The 21,381-nt window shown below is 35.7% G+C and overlaps 1 protein-coding gene across 1 annotated transcript; it reads left to right on the forward strand.

Moving 5' to 3' along the window:
* The first annotated feature begins 7,285 nt into the window (after positions 1–7,285).
* On the forward strand, positions 7,286–10,600 carry LOC128204834 (WD repeat-containing protein 35-like). The gene is made up of 5 exons (XM_052906242.1): positions 7,286–7,561; positions 9,066–9,152; positions 9,512–9,641; positions 10,184–10,252; positions 10,435–10,600. Exons 1-5 carry the CDS (start codon positions 7,399–7,401, stop codon positions 10,598–10,600), a joined length of 615 nt encoding a protein of 204 aa, XP_052762202.1. The 5' UTR covers positions 7,286–7,398.
* Positions 10,601–21,381: the final 10,781 nt, after the last annotated feature.

Raw genomic sequence — 21,381 nt, forward strand, 5'->3', positions numbered from 1 at the left:
AAACTTCTCCCACTCAGTGAACACATTTTGATGTAATTGTGTAGTTAAGGAGCGCTTCAAAAGAAGTTTTTATAGTAGTAATTATATAATAATTACAGCTGAAACCTGTTGCCTCAATATTTAAGAAACCGACCAAATACTTTGAGCCTCGCAAAAAATCGAGGCAAGTTGGAATGCTTTAAATGAGTAAAACAAAATTGGTCCTTAATATCAAGTTCGAGCAAACGAGGAAATTAAGCCAAGTAATATCAAGCCAACGGGTTTCGACTGTATATGTATTACATTATGTATATTTAATGTTCATTGACAAATGTTTTATTGCTATTTTATTATTATAGGCCACTGGAATGTTTTGTTTTATTGAAGGACATGAAGCTTGTTATACATAATGCCCGTTTATTATTGTTATTTCCCAAATGGAGGCTGAGGTAAAACTGTTTGAAAGTGAATAAAAATCATAACTCCTATGTTTTGTTATCTTCAAGAGATCGCCTCCATGTTCTTGACAGTGGGGATGTGCAACCAGGCGGTGGATGCTTTTATTAAGGTAAACCAGTGTTAACAAAGATTGAATAACATCAGCGTATTATATTTTGCTGAATACACACTTATATAAGAAAAACAACACTGCACTTCTAGTTTTTATAGGAAACAGATAGAGTTAAGCTTTAACACCATCTTATTATATTGCTGAAAAGCAGAATACACACACTGCAGTTCTAGTTTTTACATAGGAAACAGATGCTAGAGTTAATTATACCAGATAATACCTGTCTTCATATTTGACCTATAATGAATAGTATCAGTATATACCAAGGACCAAGGGAGGTATAGAAAAAACAATATACAACACCGACCAATAAATAAGGAGCCGTTAACATGAAGCAACTTATTACAAATTATTTTTTTCAACTTGGTGGTAAATTACCTTTTTCTAACTTGAATTTTAAGAAAATTAACAATGTTTTATTCCAAACATTTGAACATCTTGAACAATGTAAAGGGAGAAATTGTTTAAATAATAAATACGTATAAATAAATTTCATAAAAAGTAGACTTTTTCTTGAACTAATCTCTGTCAATTCATAAAATATTTTCACTAAGTTGCATTGTGAATAGCCTTTAGTATTTGTTTGTTTACAGTGTAACCACATCAAGGCTGCCATAGACTGCTGTGTGAATCTCAACCAGTGGAACATGGCCATTGACCTCGCCAAGAGCAACAATGTACGCGAGATTGACTCGCTCCTCGCCAAGTACGCGCTGCACCTCCTGGAGAAAAACAAGATCGTCAACGCTATTGAGCTGTACAGGAAGGCTGAACACCATATGGAGGCTGCAAAACTGTTGTTTGAGGTAGTTCAATGTTTTTTATGTCGATGCTTTTTTAGCTTACCTTAGCCGTAGGCTGAGGATGATCTTTCAGGATCGATGATTGTCCGTCGTCCGTCGTCTGTCTTCCATCCACACTTAGTTTGTTAACACTCTCGGGGTCACATTTTTGCCTCAATTGTCACGAAACTTGGTCAGGATGTTTGTCCCAGTAATTACACGGACGAGTTCGAATATGGGTCATCTGGGGTCAAGAACTAGGTCACAGAGCCCAACTATGTAAATACCTTGTTAACACTCTCGAGGTAACATTTTCAGCCCAAATATCCTGGAAATTCGTCAGAAAGGTTGTTTTAATGATTTCTAGCCCGAATTTGGTCATATGGGGTCAAAACTAGGCCACAGAGTCCAATTATGGAAATACCTTGTTAACACTCTCGAGGTAACATTTTCAGCCGAAATTTTCTGGAAATTTGCCAGAAAGGTTGTTTTGATGATTTCCAGCTCAAGTTCATTTATGGGTCATATGGGGTCAAAAACTAGGTCACAGAGCCCAATTATGGAAATACCTTGTTAACACTCTCGAGGTAACATTTTCAGCCCAAATATCCTGGAAATTTGTCAGAAAGGTTGTTTTGATAATTTCTAGCTCAAGTTCGAATATGGGTCATCTGAGATCAAAAACTAGGTCACAGAGTCCAAATATGGAAAAACCTTGTTAACACTCTCGAGACAACATTTTCAGCCCAAATATCCTGGAAATTTGTCAGAAAGGTTGTGTTGATGATTTCTAGCTCAAGTTCGAATATGGGTCATCTGGGGTCAAAAACTAGGTCACAGAGCCAAAATATGGAAAAAACCTTGTTAAGACTCGCGAGGTAACAATTTCATACATCAGAGAAGCCATATCCCTGTTATTGCCCTTTAATTATCAACAAGTCTATAGCACAAAGATTCACTAAGGTGAGCGATATAGGGCCATCTTGGCCCTCTTGTTTCACTTGTCGTGTCAAAAGAAAAACTTATTCTTATGTAATACCTTTGATGGTTTGAATTTGTCATACATTTGGGTAAATAAAGTGCAGTCTCTTACAAATAAACAAATGTAATACAGTCAAAACCAGTTGGCTCAAACTCGCTCTGCTCGAATTCATCATTGGCTTAAACTAGATGTAAAGAACTGATTTCTTTATACTGAAGGCAAACAACCCGATTGGTACGAATTTTCTAAGACTCGAGATACTTTGACCAGTCTCTGGGAGTTGTGTATATTGAAGCTAAAGTTGTTACACCTTTATAAAAGGTTTGGTTGGTCTGAACATGCACAACTGTCCTCTCTGCACTATCAGCGCTTTGATTTTGGTAATATTGTGACAGATAGTCAATGAATATCACAGACGGATTATCAGACCTCATTGACAACGACAAATTTGCTTTGATCTCTAAGGTGTAAGAAAACACTGTTCACAAAAAGCCTATACATTTGTATTTAACATGAAAGGAAGCAGAAGCTGTTTCAAGTGAAGAATTTAAATGTGTGAGCGATCTGTTAATGTTTTCACAAAACATTTTATATGGGTAGTCTATGAAAAATAACAGTCTGTCATACTTATTTCATTACAGGTTGCAGCGTGAGAAGAAACAGAAGCCGTTACATGTGAAGAAATTGTACGTGCTTGGCGGTCTTCTGATCGAGCAGTACCACGAGATGATGAAGATGACCTCTAGGGCCAAGGCTAAGGACAAGCGGGGAGCTATGGTAACGGTTTGATATTTATATGAAAAAAATAATAATGCAATGTTATTTGAATCAAGAAGAAATATTGTAACTTTGGACTTCAAAGATGTAAGATGTAAAATATAGGTTGCAGGTTTTTTTCCCAACCATTTTATGAATTGGACATGCGCCCTTGGAATTGTAGAAAGAGCGACAGAGTTCCTACCATTGGCAATTAAGTACATATGTGACAAGTTTATGTTGTTTCAATATTTAAACTCCTGTTTTTTAGCTCACCTGAGCACGAAGTGCTCAAGGTGTGCTATTGTGATCGCCATGTGCATGTCGCCTTTCGTCTTCATCGTCCGTCGTCAACAATTTGACTGTTAACACTCTAGAGGTCACAATTGGGGCACAATCTTAATGAAACTTGATCAGAATGTTACCCTCTTGGAAAGTTTAATATTGGGTCATCTGGGGTTAAAAACTAGGTCACCAGGTCAATTTAAAGTTAAACATTGTTAACAATATCAAGGTCACATTTTTGACTGTATCTTCAGAAAACTTGGTTAAAATGTTAATATTAATAATCTCTAAGTCAAGTTCGAATCTAAGTCATTTGCGCTCAAAAACTAGGTCACTAGGTCAAATTGAAGGAAAAGCTTGTTAACACCCTAGAGGTCACATTTATAACAGTATCTTCATGAAAGTTGGTCAGAATGTTTATGTTAATAATCGCTAAGTCAAGTTTGAATCTGGGTCATGTGTGGTCAAAAACTAGGTCATTAGGTCAAATCATAGGAAAAGCTTGTTAGCACTCTAGAGGTCACATTAATGACTGTATGTTCATGAAACTTAGTCAGAATATTTATATTGATAAGCTCTTGGCCAATCAGAATCTGGGTCATTTGCAGTCAAAAACTAGGTCAACAGGTCAAATTTAAAGAAAAGCTTGTTAACAGTCTAGAGATCACATTTATAACTATATCTTCATGAAAGTTGGTCGGATTGTTTATGTTTATACTATCTAAGTCAAGTTCGAATCCGGGTCATGTGTTGTCGAAAACTAGGTCATTAGGTTAAATCATAGGTAACGCTCGTTAGCACTCTAGAGTTCACATTTATGACTGTATGTTCATGAAACTTTGTCAGAATGTTTATATTGATTGGCTCTAGTTTGAATCTGGGTCATGTGCGGTCAAAAACTAGGTCACCAGGTCAAATAATAGGAAAAACATGTTAACAATATAGAGGCCACATTTATGACCATATGTTCATGGGACTTGGAAAATTTTCATGTTTATACTCCAACCATAACAAGAAAATAAAAATAAAAATGTACAAACAAAAACCAGTACGCATCCTTTCTAAGGTAGCAGACCACCAGACTGACATTTCAATTTCTCTTAAACTGTAATACCCTCAACTATTTTATTTAATATTATATATTTTATATATTTAATGTAGCATTTAAAACTATTCCTATTTTTTATTAATTTAGTCCCCTCTCGTTGCACTTTCTATTGCCCTGAAAAACACTTATTCCCTCCCCCTGTCACAATTGCCCTCGCCCTGGAAACACTTATTTCACACTTGAATTGGGTTAGGTGAGCGATACAGGGCCTTCAGGTCAATCTTGTTTAAGAATTTTGTGGTCCTAAAATTGCATTTAAATGTGTGGTTATTTATGATTTGTGAGTTTTGAGCAAATGTTTTTAGGAAAAAAGTAAACTTCAGAACTTGTGTCCCCGGTACAGATAAACCAATCTACCAATACAATGTAGATTCTATTATTTTACGTAATTGTTCCGTTTGAATGATGCAATGTTGATAATGAACCATGAGTTTTGGGTAAAATATTAACACTTCATAAGTAGTGAAGGAATAAAGAATTGTTTTTGAGAATGGCTCAATCATGTTGAAAGTAATGGGCAATGCATGAATGCCTGTGCTTAGAATCTTGTAAAAATGGTTCAATCATGTTGAAAGTAATGGGCGATGCATGAATACCTGTGCTTAGAATCTTGTAAGAATGGCTCAATCATTTTGAAAGAAATGGGCGATGACCGAATGCCTTTGCTTAGAATTTTGTAAAAATGATTCAATCATGTTGAAAGTAATGGGCAATGCATGAATGCCTGTGCTTAGAATCTTGTAAAAATGGTTCAATCATGTTGAAAGTAATGGGCGATGCATGAATACCTGTGCTTAGAATCTTGTAAGAATGGTTCAATCATTTTGAAAGAAATGGGCGATGACCGAATGCATTTGCTTAGAATCTTGTAAGAATGATTCAATCATGTTGAAAGTAATGGGTGATGACCGAATGCCTTTGCTTAGAATCTTGTAAGAATGATTCAATCATGTTGAAAGAAATGGGCGATGACCGAATGTCTTTGCTTAGAATCTTGTAAGAATGGTTCAATCATGTTGAAAGTAATGGGTGATGACTGAATGCCTTTGCTTAGAATCTTGTAAGAATGGTTCAATCATTTTGAAAGAAATGGGCGATGACCGAATGCCTTTGCTAAGAATCTTGTAAGAATGATTCAATCATGTTGAAAGTAATGGGCAATGACTGAATGCCTTTGCTTAGAATCTTGTAACAATGGTTCAATCATGTTGAAAGTAATGGGTGATGACTAAATGCCTTTGCTTAGGATCTTGTAAGAATGGTTCAAACATGTTGAAAGTAATAGGTGATGACTGAATCCGTTTGCTTAGAATCTTGTAACAATGGTTCAATCATGTTGAAAGTAATGGGCAATGACTGAATCCCTTTGCTTAGAATCTTGTAACAATGGTTCAATCATGTTGAAAGTAATGGGTGATGACTGAATGCCTTTGCTTAGAATCTTGTAAGAATGATTCAATCATGTTGAAAGTAATGGGTAATGACTGAATGCCTTTGCTTAGAATCTTGTAACAATGGTTCAATCATGTTGAAAGTAATGGGTGATGACTGAATGCCTTTGCTTAGGATCTTGTAAGAATGGTTCAAACATGTTGAAAGTAATAGGTGATGACTGAATCCCTTTGCTTAGAATCTTGTAAGAATGGTTCAATCATGTTGAAAGTAATAGGTGATGACTGAATCCCTTTGCTTAGAATCTTGTAAGAATGGTTCAAACATGTTAAAAGTAATAGGTGATGACTGAATCCCTTTGCGTAGAATCTTGTAAGAATGGTTTAATCATGTTGAAAGTAATAGGTGATGACTAAATCCTTTGCTTAGAATCTTGTAAGAATGGTTCAATCATGTTGAAAGTAATAGGCAATGTTCGAATGCCTTTGCTTAGAATCTTATAGCTGTTTAAAAAGCCCTTTCAACCTTTGTAAAAAGTGAACAATAGTTACTGTTATGTGTATCTGTATGCCTTATGTACATGTTTGTTAATATATGATCTGTTGTATACATACATTTAATGTTTACATATTTTTCATGCTCAGTACGTGCCAGAGGTAAACCATATGTTTTGGTATGTTTGTTCATTTTGTTTATAGAAAAATTATGTGTTCTTTGCACTTATTAGAGTGGGAGTTTAGCAGTTTTGAAGAAAAAAATCCAGGGTATTGCCAAAGCCTTAGTGTCTATGCCCACCATTACTAAAAATACTTTTAAAGATATCCATTTTAAATTTGGTACACATGTTCTAAGACACAATGTACACTTGTGTAGAATGGCTATTGACTCTGGCTTTAATAATTATAGAGTTGTGTCCCTTCTTTTACAATAAAAACAACGGACAAGTTAACAGCTTAAACACAGAAGCACTCTTATTTCAGTTTCGTATTTTCATATTGTAGATGTCCTGTTTCAGCTGTTTCCAGATGTTGTTTTTGTTGCTTTTATTTAGTTTTTTATCTATGCACTTAATGTTGTTTATAAATTGTTGTATTATTTTTATTTTAAATATATATTTGTATAGTAAATAAGTCAATAAAGTATAATGTTAACCCATTAAAATTATTGTCTACAGAGGTGTTAGTACCGATAAAAAAAGATAAGCGATATTTTTTTCTTTTTTTACTTGGGATATTTGGCCATGTATCTATTAAATGAAAACCTATGAGTTAAAGGCATATAGTTTTGTTTTTCTGTTTTTTTGTCATTAAAAGTCAAGTGAGTTAAGTTCCTCATGAATAGAGCATTTAAATGAAAAGAAATTGTTTGCATCTATCAGGTGTAAAATTATTTTGTACCCCTGTAAAGACGAATGATGGACTTGAATATATTTTAACCGTATAACGTTTACAGTCAAACTAATTATACTACTTTATTGATGGACTCTAGCCGAACAATCTCTAAAAAAGCTGAACCCTTGCCCTCTCTTTTAAGTTCATAAAAAATGTCAAAATACCTTCTTGTCTTTCCCAAGGCAAGCTCGGCACTGGCAGGATTCCTTGAGGAGGAAACGGCAGCAGTGTCGGACGGCAAGCTGATTGAGAATGCTTGGCGTGGAGCTGAGGCCTTCCACTTCTACCTGCTAGCTCAACGACAACTCCAGGAAGGTGGGTGTGGCAGAAATAAGATAATTATTATCTTTAGCTCGATTATTCGAAGAATAAGGAGAGCTATCCTAGTCACCTGAGCGTCAGCGTCGGCGTAACCACTTCAAATATTTTTAAAGTCCATTGAAATCTGGCTTTGAAATTTTGCACGCTTGTTCACCAACATTCCCCGAACCTGAACACAGGTGGAGGTAACTTTATCAAGCATTTTGACAAATTTTGCCACTTTTCCGACTTAGAATTTATGATAAAGTTTGCATACCACCGCAAATATTTTCAAAGTCAATTGACATCTGACTTTGATACTTCGCACACTTGTTCACCATCATGCCCCCGAACTGTACACAGGACAGGTCACTGTATCAAGCATTTTGACAGAATTATGCCATTTTTTTCGACTTAAAACTTACGTTAAAGTTTGCGTACCACCTCAAATATATTCCAATTCAATTTATCTAAATATCTCAGCACATCATGTATTGCATTGAAATCTAATTTAACTGTGATACATGCAGGTTTCTCTAAAACTTTTCAATCCATGCACCGAAAAGCGGCGGAATAGTTGAGCGCGCTGTCTCTGTGTCATCTCTTGTTTACATCACTTTATTGCATGGGGGTGGTAGGGCGGCCTTTCTTTTATACCCCTCATTAGGATTTAGTGCACTTTACTTAAGTACAGGGTTTAGCCTTATATAAGCTACACTGTTCCCAATTTTTCGAAAGTTTTTAAGTGTAACAGGCTTAAAGTAGCTAATTTCATTTAGCCATATTTCTTTCTTAATCTTGACTTTACTTAATCAAAATTATTTTATTTTGATTATCATGAATAAAATTTCCTTTTAAGGTCCCATAACTCTTTAGAATGAAGCTATTTCACAATTTATACCGAAACAAAAATGAGGAGCTTAACTTAATCCTATAATATAAGGCACTAATTATGTTTCGAAAATTTGGTGCCTGGAGGGTGGTTTTTACTTATTTGGGAATGCCTGACATGAGGTGTTGGCTGCTAGCTCATAGGCAACTCCAGAGGCAGGATTCAACAAAGTCTTATCCTTTTTTAGCTATGCCCCAGTTATTCCATTCAGTCTATTGGCCAGTTATTTTTACAGTCCAATTAAATCACTCCTATCCTTAGATATGCCTCAGTGATTCCATTCAGTCTATTGGCCAGTTATTTTTACTGTCCAATCAAAACACTGACTGAAATTCTACTCTTACACTTAATTTTGATTTAAGTTGGTTATTGAATATGGCTCCAGGGACTTCTAGCCAGATTATAAACGCTAATCAACTTTCTTTGTTCAGAAGTGATGTTAAAAACATGAAGTACAAAATGTATGTTATTGGATGATTAACTTGATTAAGTCAGATTTAATTTCATAGAAAAGAAGGTTGATCGGAATTTTATTTCACACAAAACTGTCTTCACGCATATTTAAGATGTTTGCATCAATGGGCATGATACTGTTAAGTAGATCATTACTGTCCTATATATTTGCAGGTTATGTTGACCTGGCCATGAAGACAGCCTTAGGTTTGAGGGATTATGAAGATGTCCTTGACCCGGCAGATATATATTCCTTTCTTGGTAAGTACAAGGAATTGGAAGTTTTACTTGCAAGTTCCAAAACGCTTTATCTAAAGTATGTTTAGGAAAAAAATGTAAACTGTTTGTTTCCCTGTTTTTCATTTCACTGCATACAATAAATAGGTCTGTAGATTTGGATTTTGTTTTTAAAAATTGGTAAAATTGTATATGAAAGTCATTTTCACAATTAAAATAATTGGGGTATGTTTGCCTCATAATCTGAGAATTTATGTGATAACTTCAGAACTCTTGGAACAATTAATGATGTCAAATAATAACTGAGATGGCAAGATGCCCATAAATTTTCTCTGCCATCTCATTTTAAACAGCCGTATGAATTATACAGTTCCACATTTCAGCGTTGACGTCAACTGCAAACCGAGCATTCCGGATCTGTTCGAACGCTTTTATCAAGTTGGAGACGCGGGAAACTCTCACACCTGATCATCGACAACAATACGAGGAGCTCGCACTGGAAATATTCACAAAGTACGAGCGATGGGTGTTAGTTAAGATGAAGTTGAGTTAGCTAGATTTCAAAGACAGTTGTTGGCTGATATAAATCAGTACTGGTGTCATTTTTTCACTGTTTTGATTTTTCTATTGCATTAAAAGGGCTTGGGCAAAATATTAACAATTTTAAATTTAAATAAAATTATGTTAATGTATGATTTGGAGTATTTTTGTCATAAAATCTGATCCATTTAATCTCATTTTTAATTATTCTAACCTTACGTTTTAAGCTTGTCAGTTTTTTGAAGACTTTGTTTTAGAGAGCAAAAACTTGAAAAACCACCGAGGATGTCCCAAATGGAATGAAACTTGGTACCCAGACTCCAAAAGACAACACAGCAATTCACATAACTGTGGATTTAAAATTTCTTCAGTTATGCCCGTTGTTCAGCTGAAAAAAATACAGATATGCTTAGGCTATGCTCTGCGGCGCTCTTGCATCTGTATCACTGGTATTTACATGTAGAATAATCCTCTATACCTTTTACCTTCAGAATTTCATTTTTTGTTTGTTTTAGACACAGTTCAAAAGACAGCCGGAACACCTCTATAGAATGTACAAGCTGTTCAGCAAGCATTCCTGACTGGTAAGACTAAACATTTTAATTTTTACTATACATACATACATCAGTGATTTTTTACAAATCACACAATATAAATTCAATTTAAAGTGAAAAGAAAGTATGACATCATATTGATTTCTTTTTTTATCACATTTAGGATCCATTTATGCTTGTTGTTTTATAATTGGATGTTATTTCTCCAACAGGGCAATCATTTGTCTAAACTGTGACACGAACTTTCCGACGTGTATAGTGTCAGGACGCCCACTCATGGAGTACCACTTCTGGATGTGTAGTGCGTGTAAACATAGGGCCTATGAGTCGGAGATTGCGCAGCGACAGACATGCCCGCATTGTCACACCTCAGTGTAGAGATGCTTCACGTTTTGATTGAAATATGACTGTTTTATCAATGATCGTTTAACAATATTGCATTATATCAAGAATTTCAGTTAGATTATTAATTTGTAAACTACATATTAAAACACACACATTTTTTTTTTTAATAATCAGAATATAAAAAGGGAAAGGTCGGCACCAAATAGGGTGGGCTAGCCGGAACCAAGTATTTCATTTTTTTAAGCCAAATTAAAAATATGCTTGGTTTCATATTAAAGTGACTAAGTCAAGATATTTGTTTTTAAACCAATGACATTCCATACTAATGGCATTATTGATGAAAACAACAATCCTTAATGCACCAGTCAATTGTAACCACGGCTACCCCAGGTCCGGGAAACAGCTGGGACTTTGACTTTCGGCCCAGCCAAGCCCGGGTAAAATCCCCGTCCGTCGGAGAGAAATTTTAAGGGAAATGCCCCTGCACCCCAGGGACGATAGGTAAGGATTATTCCCTGCTATTTTTTGAGCAAAGACAAAACCACTGCATTCAGTCGGCACTGAGGGGCCATCTGGAAGGTACAAACATTATTTCCCCGGCAACACTGGTATACCCAGGGACCTGAAGGGGGTGTGTGGGTGGTTACAATTGACTGGTGCATAATACGGGTGATAAGACAGCAGCATTTTGTGTACATTGTATATTTTCTTTACACATAATCTATATTTATTCTGTACCCTGCCTTACATTCCATGTCTGTCATATATCTATTTTTGGATAATAATGAGGTCAAATTTCAACATTTTCACTTTGATAACAAACTCCACACAACTGAAAAAGAAATGTTGTGTTGGGAGGAAGGAGGAAAAAATAGGGTCAGTTGGGTTAGTGAACATTTTTTTAAGCCTCATGTCATTTTAAGATGCAGTACAGTTGCCCTATTGCATAAACATGGACACTTTAGTTTGTTGTAAAATACCTGACTGCAATTTTGAAATGGAAGTACATGTGTAACAATTAGAATCTCCATATAAAGTTTATGTTTTTCTTGGTTGTTTTATTTTTATGGATCTGATTTGTAAACTATCAAAGAGATGTTAGTGCTATTTTATCAGCATGTATTTAGGCGTTGTGAATGATGATTGTTTCATGTATCTTTTTGTTTGTTCATCTACTATCCGTCCGTATTTTCTGGATTATTTATTTATGAGCATATTTATGAATATATTTATACCATTTTTCAATTCTTTGTTCTTAAAAAATATTCTTAAAAAGAAACACTTGTGAGTGTGAGTTATTAAAATAAAAAATTACAATGTTCATGTTTTTCTTCAAATAAAACTTATGTATACATGCAGGCGTTTGTAAAAAACTTACATAAGTTATTCAGAGGCTGTGTTGAGAGGAATCTGGGTCATCTTGGCCAAATTACATTTTACACTCTTGCACACAGTGGTCAGAAATTGGCTCAGGGTGAGCAATATTTGATAAGCATATAGAGAGCTGATTTTTCTACCTGCTGTACCCTGTGCGTTGGAGTGTTTAGGCCTTTGGGTCTGTATTCAATAAGTCTCTTAGTGAATATTTTCAACTAAGTGAGAAATTCGTAATTTTTGACATCTATTATTTTAAATACCCACTACTTTTCATCAGATTTATTCATATGCATATATTGTTTAGACCATCATCTTGCTTATTTTCATATTTTTGGTGTACAAACATTGTTCGTTTTCTTAAAATTCAAATTAGAAAAAAGGAAATTTTTCACTAAGTTGAATTTTTTTAACTAAGATGCTTATTGAATACGACTCCTGGTTCTTTTTGGCCCAGTTACAACAACGGCCTGGTCCATTTCGGCCTACGTTGGTAACAATATAATTATTAAAAATACCCGGTGATATTTTTATGTTATGTCACCATCGGTTATATATGATATTGATTCTATATACCGGTAGAATATTTTATCTGATTTTATCAGTTTTCTATTCATAGAGCATTTGCATTTTTCTTGAAATGTCCTACAAAATGAATATTTTTTTTCTGTCAAATTAATCAATACGACTCAATGTCTTAAGTCTTTGTCGTGATTGCAGATATTTTAAGTAAGATATTTGCATTTTTGCAACCAGCAAATGAATTTAATTCAGTTTTTTCGTTATTTTATTGAATGTCTTTCTTATTTATAAAGATAGCACCAAGAACGCGCAAGTTATTTAGGTTTCAGACGACTTCGTTTATCCCGGTAGTAATTATTGTTTTATTTAGCCTACAGATAAATTCATGATCGTAGAAAAAAAGTCCATTAAAGTTGAAAGGAGAAAACCTTTTTTGACGTCATAGATCATATATCTGTAGTTCAATTTTGACCCGTGAGCTGTGACCTTTGAGACAATTCCACTGTTGCATTCATTCAATTTAGAGTTACCTTTGCAGAGTGACTAACCTTGAATAATATACATTTAAAATAGGTATCGTGTGGGGCTGTAACGCGAAAGGTTGCGAGTTCGAGATCTCTAAAAGGTATACTTTTTATTGCATTTTTGTGGTATTTTCTTCGCTTTTCATGATTTCAATTCAGTTCACAACAGATGTTTTTTATCCGAAACATCTATATATTTTATTGCTATGTATGTGTCCATGTCCGTTCACTTACAAAACAATGTTTCGTGACATCCTAGCACTAATAATTTGAACTACACATACTTGGTCTCAATATGTTTGATGAATACTTACTCAAACTTTCACAGATATTTTGTGAGAATTGGGGTGGGGGGATGGTAGATTCTAGCGCCTCCGCCACGACATTGACACCCATGTGCATATTGAGTTTATCTTTACCATTATAAGCTCTGATTGAAATGAGTAAATGCCCATTTTGTGGAATGCCCAAAATATCTTTATAAATACATAGGGGATATAATGATAGGACGCTTTTATGGTGACTGAGACCGCAGGTCGAGACGGGTACATGTTAACTTACCGAACGAGACGTGATGCAGGTCACCAGAAATTCGTTGTATCGTAATATTCCATTTATTTTATACCTGCCTATTTAATTATTCCTTTTTATATTTTCGATTTCAATTTGATTTAAATTTACCGCCATCTGTTAAATGCGCGAAAGGAATTCCAATGTGTTACCTAGTTTTGTCTAATGAAGTCAAGGGAGGCCACTACAGCGAAACGAAGTCAGAAGTTAAAGAATTCACTTTTTTGAGCAAAATAAGAACATAATATTTTATATTTTAGCAAAATTAACAAATTGCTTACACGGAAACAATTATTAAATGTCACAGCACAAAAAACAACAACAAAAAACGGTACTTATTTTACGAGTAAACTGTACACTAATCGTCAATTCCTGTAGACGTAACGCGGCCATTTTAACAAAGTTATTATTCGTGGAATGTTTTGATGATCATAATGCAGAATTGAGGGAAGTTCGTGAGTCAATCGCTTTTTCTATCGATGACGTGAGTTCGCCTTCTTCTTTGTATTTGCGAGATGGACTATACCTTTCATTAAAGGTTGGCATACATATTTTTGTTTTCATTACAATTTGATGGTTATTTTGCCACTGTTATACACAAGGATTAAAGGACATTATCTAATGCATTCGTTGTCCTCCTTAAGCATGTTATTTCTTCATGTTAGAAATTAGATCAACACAATATAATATCTTTATTGATGACAATGTACATAAACATACTCATATCACATATTAATACGTTTGCTTTAAATAATTGCATTATATATGCAATATATCGTTCAACTGCATCATATGCAAACCCGATTTTTTACAAACAAAATAATTAGGGATGCAAACGAATATTCGAATATTCGAATATTCGATCAAACGTTTGGTATTCGAATGGCAAAATCGGTATTCGAATATTCGAAAAAAAAGTTGAATAAATAAAATAAAAAAAACCTTTGACCTACAAGGCTGCAATTGTGTATTTAGTTCTTTTGTCATGTTTTTACAATGATTGGCCCCTAATGCCAGAGGTGTGAATGTGATGACAATACACTAAACACGCGTCATATGTCATTTAGGGACATATCGCCGGGTACTATAAAAAGTCCCCGTAATTTTACAACTTGCTATTGGACAAGTGACACCAATGCCTTTGCCAATTAAGGATTTAAGGAAACGGCCTTCACACTAATGTGCTGTCTTGGTTGCAGATTAAGCTATGCAACATTGCTCAAATTGCCGTGATACTATGTATGGCATTTGCTACAATAATGCAGATAACTAATTTTGAGAAAATTTAATAATTATCAAGGGAGGGAACTCTTTCTCAGCGCCGAATGTTTAATTGTCCGCCCCTCTTTATTTTGGCGCCTTTCTCACTTGTTCTCTAGTTTTAATCCGGTTCGGACGTGTGTTTTCTTTGTTCGTTGCCAAAAATGGCGGATACTGGGGCTCGTCCCAAAGAAAAAGTATCAAAGCATACTGCAAGCATTCAAGATCAGCTGGTTGGTCTTGAAAATTAAGAGGTGCGTTTGAAATCAGACTTACAAAAGCTGACGCCAAAGATGATGTAGAAGAATCAAATTCATAAATGTTTCGTTTTATCATTTTACTAGTTCCCGAGTTGGTTTGGTATATAAGGTAGAGGTCTCTCCCAGAACGAGACTGCTCGTCCTACGGAAAGACCCTCCATTGGCTCAGTACGCCATATGATTAGGAATCCATCTAATTTCACATTGTTTCACAATATGAAGGCAGCGGAATTATTCGATTTTGATTTTTGATTGTTCATAATGAATTACCGTTTTCTATATAAAAATGGGGAATTTCAGAGGCTCATATGGGGAAATCAGGGTCCGCCGCGCGTAGTTGCTACGACAAAGAAGGATCAAAATGAATTGGCTATTACTTAAGCGAATGATAATAATAGTTTAATACAACTTCGAAAAGATGTATTTTGGTTATCGAATATTCGAATATTCGATCGAAAGAATTACCGAATATTCGAATATCAATTTTGCCATTCGTTTGCATCCCTAATCAAAAGCTATATGCACCAGTCAATGGTAACCACGGCCCCTCCAGGTCCGGGGAATAGCGGGGACTTTGACTTTCGGTCCAGCCAAGCCCGGGTAAAACCCCCGCCCGGCGGGGACGAACTGATGGTAAAATCCCCGCCAAATGCCCCCGCATCCCAGGGACCCTAAGTAAGGCCCATTCCCTGCTATATTTGGCGCGAAAACAAAACCACCGCATTCACACGGCACTGCGGGGCCACCGGGAAGGTAAAAAACAGTCCATTTCCCCGGCTATCCCCGGTATACCCCCGGACCTTGAGGGCCGTGGTTACAATTGAGTGGTGTATTACACTAAACATCAAACACATTACATTTTCTTTTTAAAGCCATACTTTAATACAAGCTGGAAGTTATTGGACCCAAATACATGTAATAACAAGAAACGCCGCAATGCGACGAAACCAGGTTTTCAATGATTGACAGAAGAACTTCAGCCTTTGTCTGTTTTTCTCTTTTTAGTAACAGTGACCTTGACCTTTACCCTAGGGGACCCCAAACGCAATCCCATGAAATGTATCCATAAACTCTTCCTATAGACCGCCCGAACAACGACGTTCGTCATTCTAATAACCAGGTTTCACTTTGTGAAAACCTGGTTAAAAAGATAAAACACAATTATCTCAGAGAAAATATTAGCAATAGTAATTTATTAGATAAAATAAGTATTTTTATTTTATCCCAAAGAAGCATTGGAACTTGTTGGCCACACACCACCATTATAGTTCCTTAAATGTGCTGATGCATGCATCCCTTATGTCTGTATAAAAGGAGAAGCCCTCTTTCAGATACATGCGGCGGATCCGTGGTCTAGTGGTAACACACTTGACTGTCAATCCAGGGGTCGCAGGCTTAATTTTCCGCCGCACAACTAAAAAAATACTAATCGTCTTCCGGGAGGGACGTTAAATGGGGGTCCCGTGTGTCAGTGCTATACAATGATGCATGTTAAAGAACCAGGGAAGCTCTAACCAGTGTTACATTCTGTCTGTGCACTATGCTACAAAAACATAAAATGACTAACAATCTTATAAGAGCACTCACCGAATGGGCAAGGCCCGAGTGCGAGCATAAATAAGCTTACACACCACCACCACCTCAGATACATGTGAACTATTATCATTTAAACTAAAAAATGGTTGGGAATATAAACGTAGCAGGTAGCTTACACACCACCACCACCGCCTCAGATACATGTGAACTATTATCATTTAAACTAAAGAATGGTTGGGAATATAAACGTAGCAGGTAGCTTACACACCACCACCACCACCTCAGATGCATGTGAAATATTATCATTCAAACTAAAGAGTGGTTGGGATTGGGAATATAAACGTAACAGGTAGCTAAATCATTATAAACCATTTTGCACGATAAAGTAACTTTATATCGAGGTCTGATAAGGTTATCAGTCGAAGAGGGGGAGGGGCAATACATTCACTATAGAGTCTTTTAGGCTTTTGGCCTAGAGACTTGCGCTTACATGGTCCGTGATTGCGAACAATGTCAATGGTTGTTAATGTAAGTTATTGTTGCTAATCAAGCAAGCTGCTGCTAAAAAGGTTATAGGTAACGTAGAAAAAAGTAATGCCAATGAAAGAGGGTTTGCTTAGGGGGTCAAAGTTTATTAAAGAGACTGATGGTTGCTATGGAAATAGGAAGTTTCGGTGATTTGGAGAAAGTTGGTTAAGGACCCCTAGACAAATTTTTCATATTAAATATGTCAGCCCTAGGTAATTGGGTTTCATAGCAAAGGAGATTTTTATGTGTTCCTTATCTAAGAAAACATGAAGCTATTCAGGCCCCTGTTATTTTCATTTACAAACTAACCTTAACTCGAAGGATTGTTTCTGTAAATCAAGTTATCTGTTTCTAACCAGAATTTTTTTTATTGCCATGTACGGTAGCCATATGGTGTCAGCTCCGCTCTCAGGTGGCCATGTTTGTTACGAGCTAGAAACGTTTCTAAGGGTAAAAATGGGAATCTGGAAAAGCACCAACCAAGGAACATTTCTGTGATGTTTGGTTTGAAATGGCACAGTGGTTTACACATTTTCATTAGACATATAGTAATTAAAAAAACTCAAGATAAAAAAATAGTTACTGCCCCAACGTCCATAAGCTTCAGACGCGCCAGAATTAACAAAAAGAATGACTGACACAAGTTATGGTTTGTACCTATCCTATCATTAACAATAAAGACACGGAACGAAACCAAAAGTAGTATGCACAAGCGGATTCAGGAGGGGGGGGGGGGCGCACCCAAGTTTACTTTTTACATCAATATTGGAGAAGAAAATTAATTAAAATACGCCCAAAATGCAACATTCGGACCAGAAATTGTTAAGCTGAGGGAGGGGCGCAAGTAAAAATAGTACGCCCCTAAGTTACGCCCCCTCTAACGTCGAAACCTAGAACCGCCCCTGGTATGCATATCATTTGTCAGTTGTATAACTAAATATATATATATTTATCATTTCTGCACATGATTGAATTACATTTACACAATATTTAGAGAGCACTTTCTCAAATGCGTTTTTGCTCGGCTTGTTTCACTTGTAATCTCGGGAATGTACTTGCTTGAAACTCTGGCATCGGATTTTCAAATATTATTTTCAATCATTTTTTTTTAAATCATATTATTCCCAACTAAAAACTATAATACCAAAAATGTGAAAAGATATTGATTTTTTTTTTGATTTTTTAAATATGGATTTGTACTGTATATAATACTGTAAAAAATCAATATGTTTTCACATTTTTGGTATTATAATTTTTAGATTGGAATTATAAGATTTTTTTTATATGATTGAGTTTAAAAATCCGGTGTCAGTCGCTTGAAACTACGGCTTACTTGACACATGACCGTCACATGAGGTACGTGAAGTTAGTCGGATAGCGTTTACCGGCTGGAGAATAATTTTCCGAAAGGATACTATTTTCCGGCCGTTTTTTTTTAATTCTGGCCGAAGAAATATATTTTCCGGCTGGGTCTAATGCTCACTAGAGTAAAGTTGGCGGAGTACCACCTAGTAGGTGTTGTAGAGGACACATACTCCTACCACCCTTAAAAGGTAACCATAATAGGATAATTCATTACTCGTTTACACCACTTGCACAAATAATCCTCCAAAATCGACACAAAATACATTTCTCGGTTAGGTCTAGTACACACTAAAGTGGATTAGGCGGAGTACCATCTAGAAGGTGTTGGAGGGGTGATATACACCTACCATCACATATCGGTCCCAATACTAGAAAAACTCGTTTACTCGTCTAAACCACTTGTAAAATTGGCCAAAATTCCACAAATGATCGACACAGAAGCAGTTATTAGGCTGTAAGCCGTTGGCTTGCAGACTTTTATAACCGTATCTCGGAAATCAACGTTGGCAGATCGTCATAATTTTTTTAACTTTTGACGAATTAATGCGTGCACGGGCGTATCAACCCAAGCTCTGTTAAAACTGCGGTGATCAACGACCTTATTTACAGTAACATTTAAATCTAAATTGCCTAGTTATCAATCTGCTCCAATAGCTAAGGACTGCGCTCTGGCCCCGATTTCTCGAAACTTCTTAAGTCCCTTATAACAGGGTTAAGCTAAGCTCACTATTTTTATGTTTCTATAATGTGCGTTATCTTTACCTTTTTAAGAGTTTTTAGACGATATATAGGAATTATCTGTATGATAATCATTATAAACCGTTTTTCATTTATCAAAATCAATTTTAAGTATGTATTTTGGCTAATTGAAATAAGCGACTTAAGCCTTTTAAGCTTAAGAAATTTAGAGAAATTGGGGCCTGCATATTAAGTAGCTTGCTAAAATTAGCGCTGTAAGGAGTATTCATAATATGTTATGCGGTTAACATAGTGCGAATAAACTGCGTTTTCACGAAATTACGATATTAAACTCACAGAAAACGCAAATATTCTAATACCACGAGTTACATAAGGCAATATAGAAAGCAGAATACGCAAATAATTTCAAAATGAATGCGTCCTGAATCAAAATAAATACATGTATATGTCTATGTTTAGATCATTTGGCCACGGCCGGGGAACTAGAAACATGTACTATCGGTTAAAAATAGAATCTGGGTCATCGGATTATTTCAAATAAAACTAGAATGTTTCATTTTACCCTGTTATCAGTATGTTGTGATTGTAGTTCATTCATAAGTATATTTTTCTATGTTTAAAATGGCCTACATCGGCTCTTACTTGACAATTTTTATAAAGAGTGTTAGTATGTACTTACACAAAATAAATTAACCTTTAACCATTACTAAATGCATAGTATACACTTTTACAATTAAAATGGTATAGTCATGATATGCCTAATGGAACGGAAAGTGTGTAAAGATTTCTCAGTTTTGCTCATTCTCACTCAGCCGAGAGCCTTGAGCATATTGCATATGCATATCTATATATTTATAAACCACTGATATAAATATGTTCATTTTGTCCAAGAGTGACATTGGTTGAGGGCAATATTAAGATACATCAATACGTACAAGGAATAAATAGTTTGTGGGTAATTCGTTCCAGAGAAATTTAGCGCAAGGATCCTGTCATTGTAGAAAGGAACCCTGAAAATACACTCAATTAGCATGTCCAATGCATTTTGTTGGATGCATTTTGTTTAGCGGTCATACCCTGGTAGTAAAGGAAATACGACTCATTTTGTTGGATGCATTTGGTTTAGCGGTCATACCCTGGTAGTAAAGGAAATACGACTCATTTTGTTGGATGCATTTGGTTTAGTGGTCATACCCTGGTAGTAAAGGAAATACGACTCATTTTGTTGGATGCATTTGGTTTAGCGGTCATACCATTGTCGTAAATTAAATACGACTCAGTCATGTTTGAAGTGTACAGTAGAGTTTACTAAAACAAAAAAATGCCTAAATGCTTTATCCGTCGCAGTGCATTATTTTTGAAACCAAAGTTCCAGATAAAGTTTCATATGCAATTGAGTATTACTCCATACCTTAGTAATAATTTGGGTATTCCACATATTAAATGAGTATTTCAAGTGACTTAGACTAAATGGTTTTGATTAAATTGAGAATCAGCATAAAAATCTTAAAGTATTTGCGAAGGAATTCATGAGCAAGCATAAACTATCTTAAGAGGTTTAAGTTAATTTGTTTTAAAATTATATGACTATTCTCACAAAACGTAGCAGGCCGAAAGCCTTTCAACGCTTTAAGCGCTTTAATTCAGCTTGGTCTTGTACTCACTATAGTGAAGCAGGCAGAGAACCACCTAGTTGGTGTTGTAGGGGACCTATTAACATACCACCCAATGTAGGTCACGATACTGGGAAAGCCTTTAAACACTCACCAATTCTGGTTATTTAGTTGTAAATTGTCATATATTCGGCTGTTGGTGTCCGGCCGGAGAAATCATTATTAGGCCGGGTTTCTTTTCTGGCCGTAGGTTTATAATTTTCGGCCAGATATCATTTTCTGACTAGGGGTACATAATTTCTGGCCAGATATTATTTTTGGCTATAAACTTGATATATCTTAACCGACCGTGAATGTTTACCTGCTGAGCGAGTAAAACTAGATCAGAGAACGACATGCCTACCTACCACTCCATATAGGTCTGGTACTCACTAGAGTTAGGCAGGCGGAGTACTACCTAGTACTTGTTGTATAGGACACGCTCACCTACCACTCCATTTAGGCCTGGTACTCACTAGAGTGAAGTAGGTGGAGTACTACCTAGTAATTGTTGTATGGGACAC

This window comes from Mya arenaria, chromosome 10, assembly GCF_026914265.1.
Source record: "Mya arenaria isolate MELC-2E11 chromosome 10, ASM2691426v1".
Taxonomy (NCBI): domain Eukaryota; kingdom Metazoa; phylum Mollusca; class Bivalvia; order Myida; family Myidae; genus Mya; species Mya arenaria.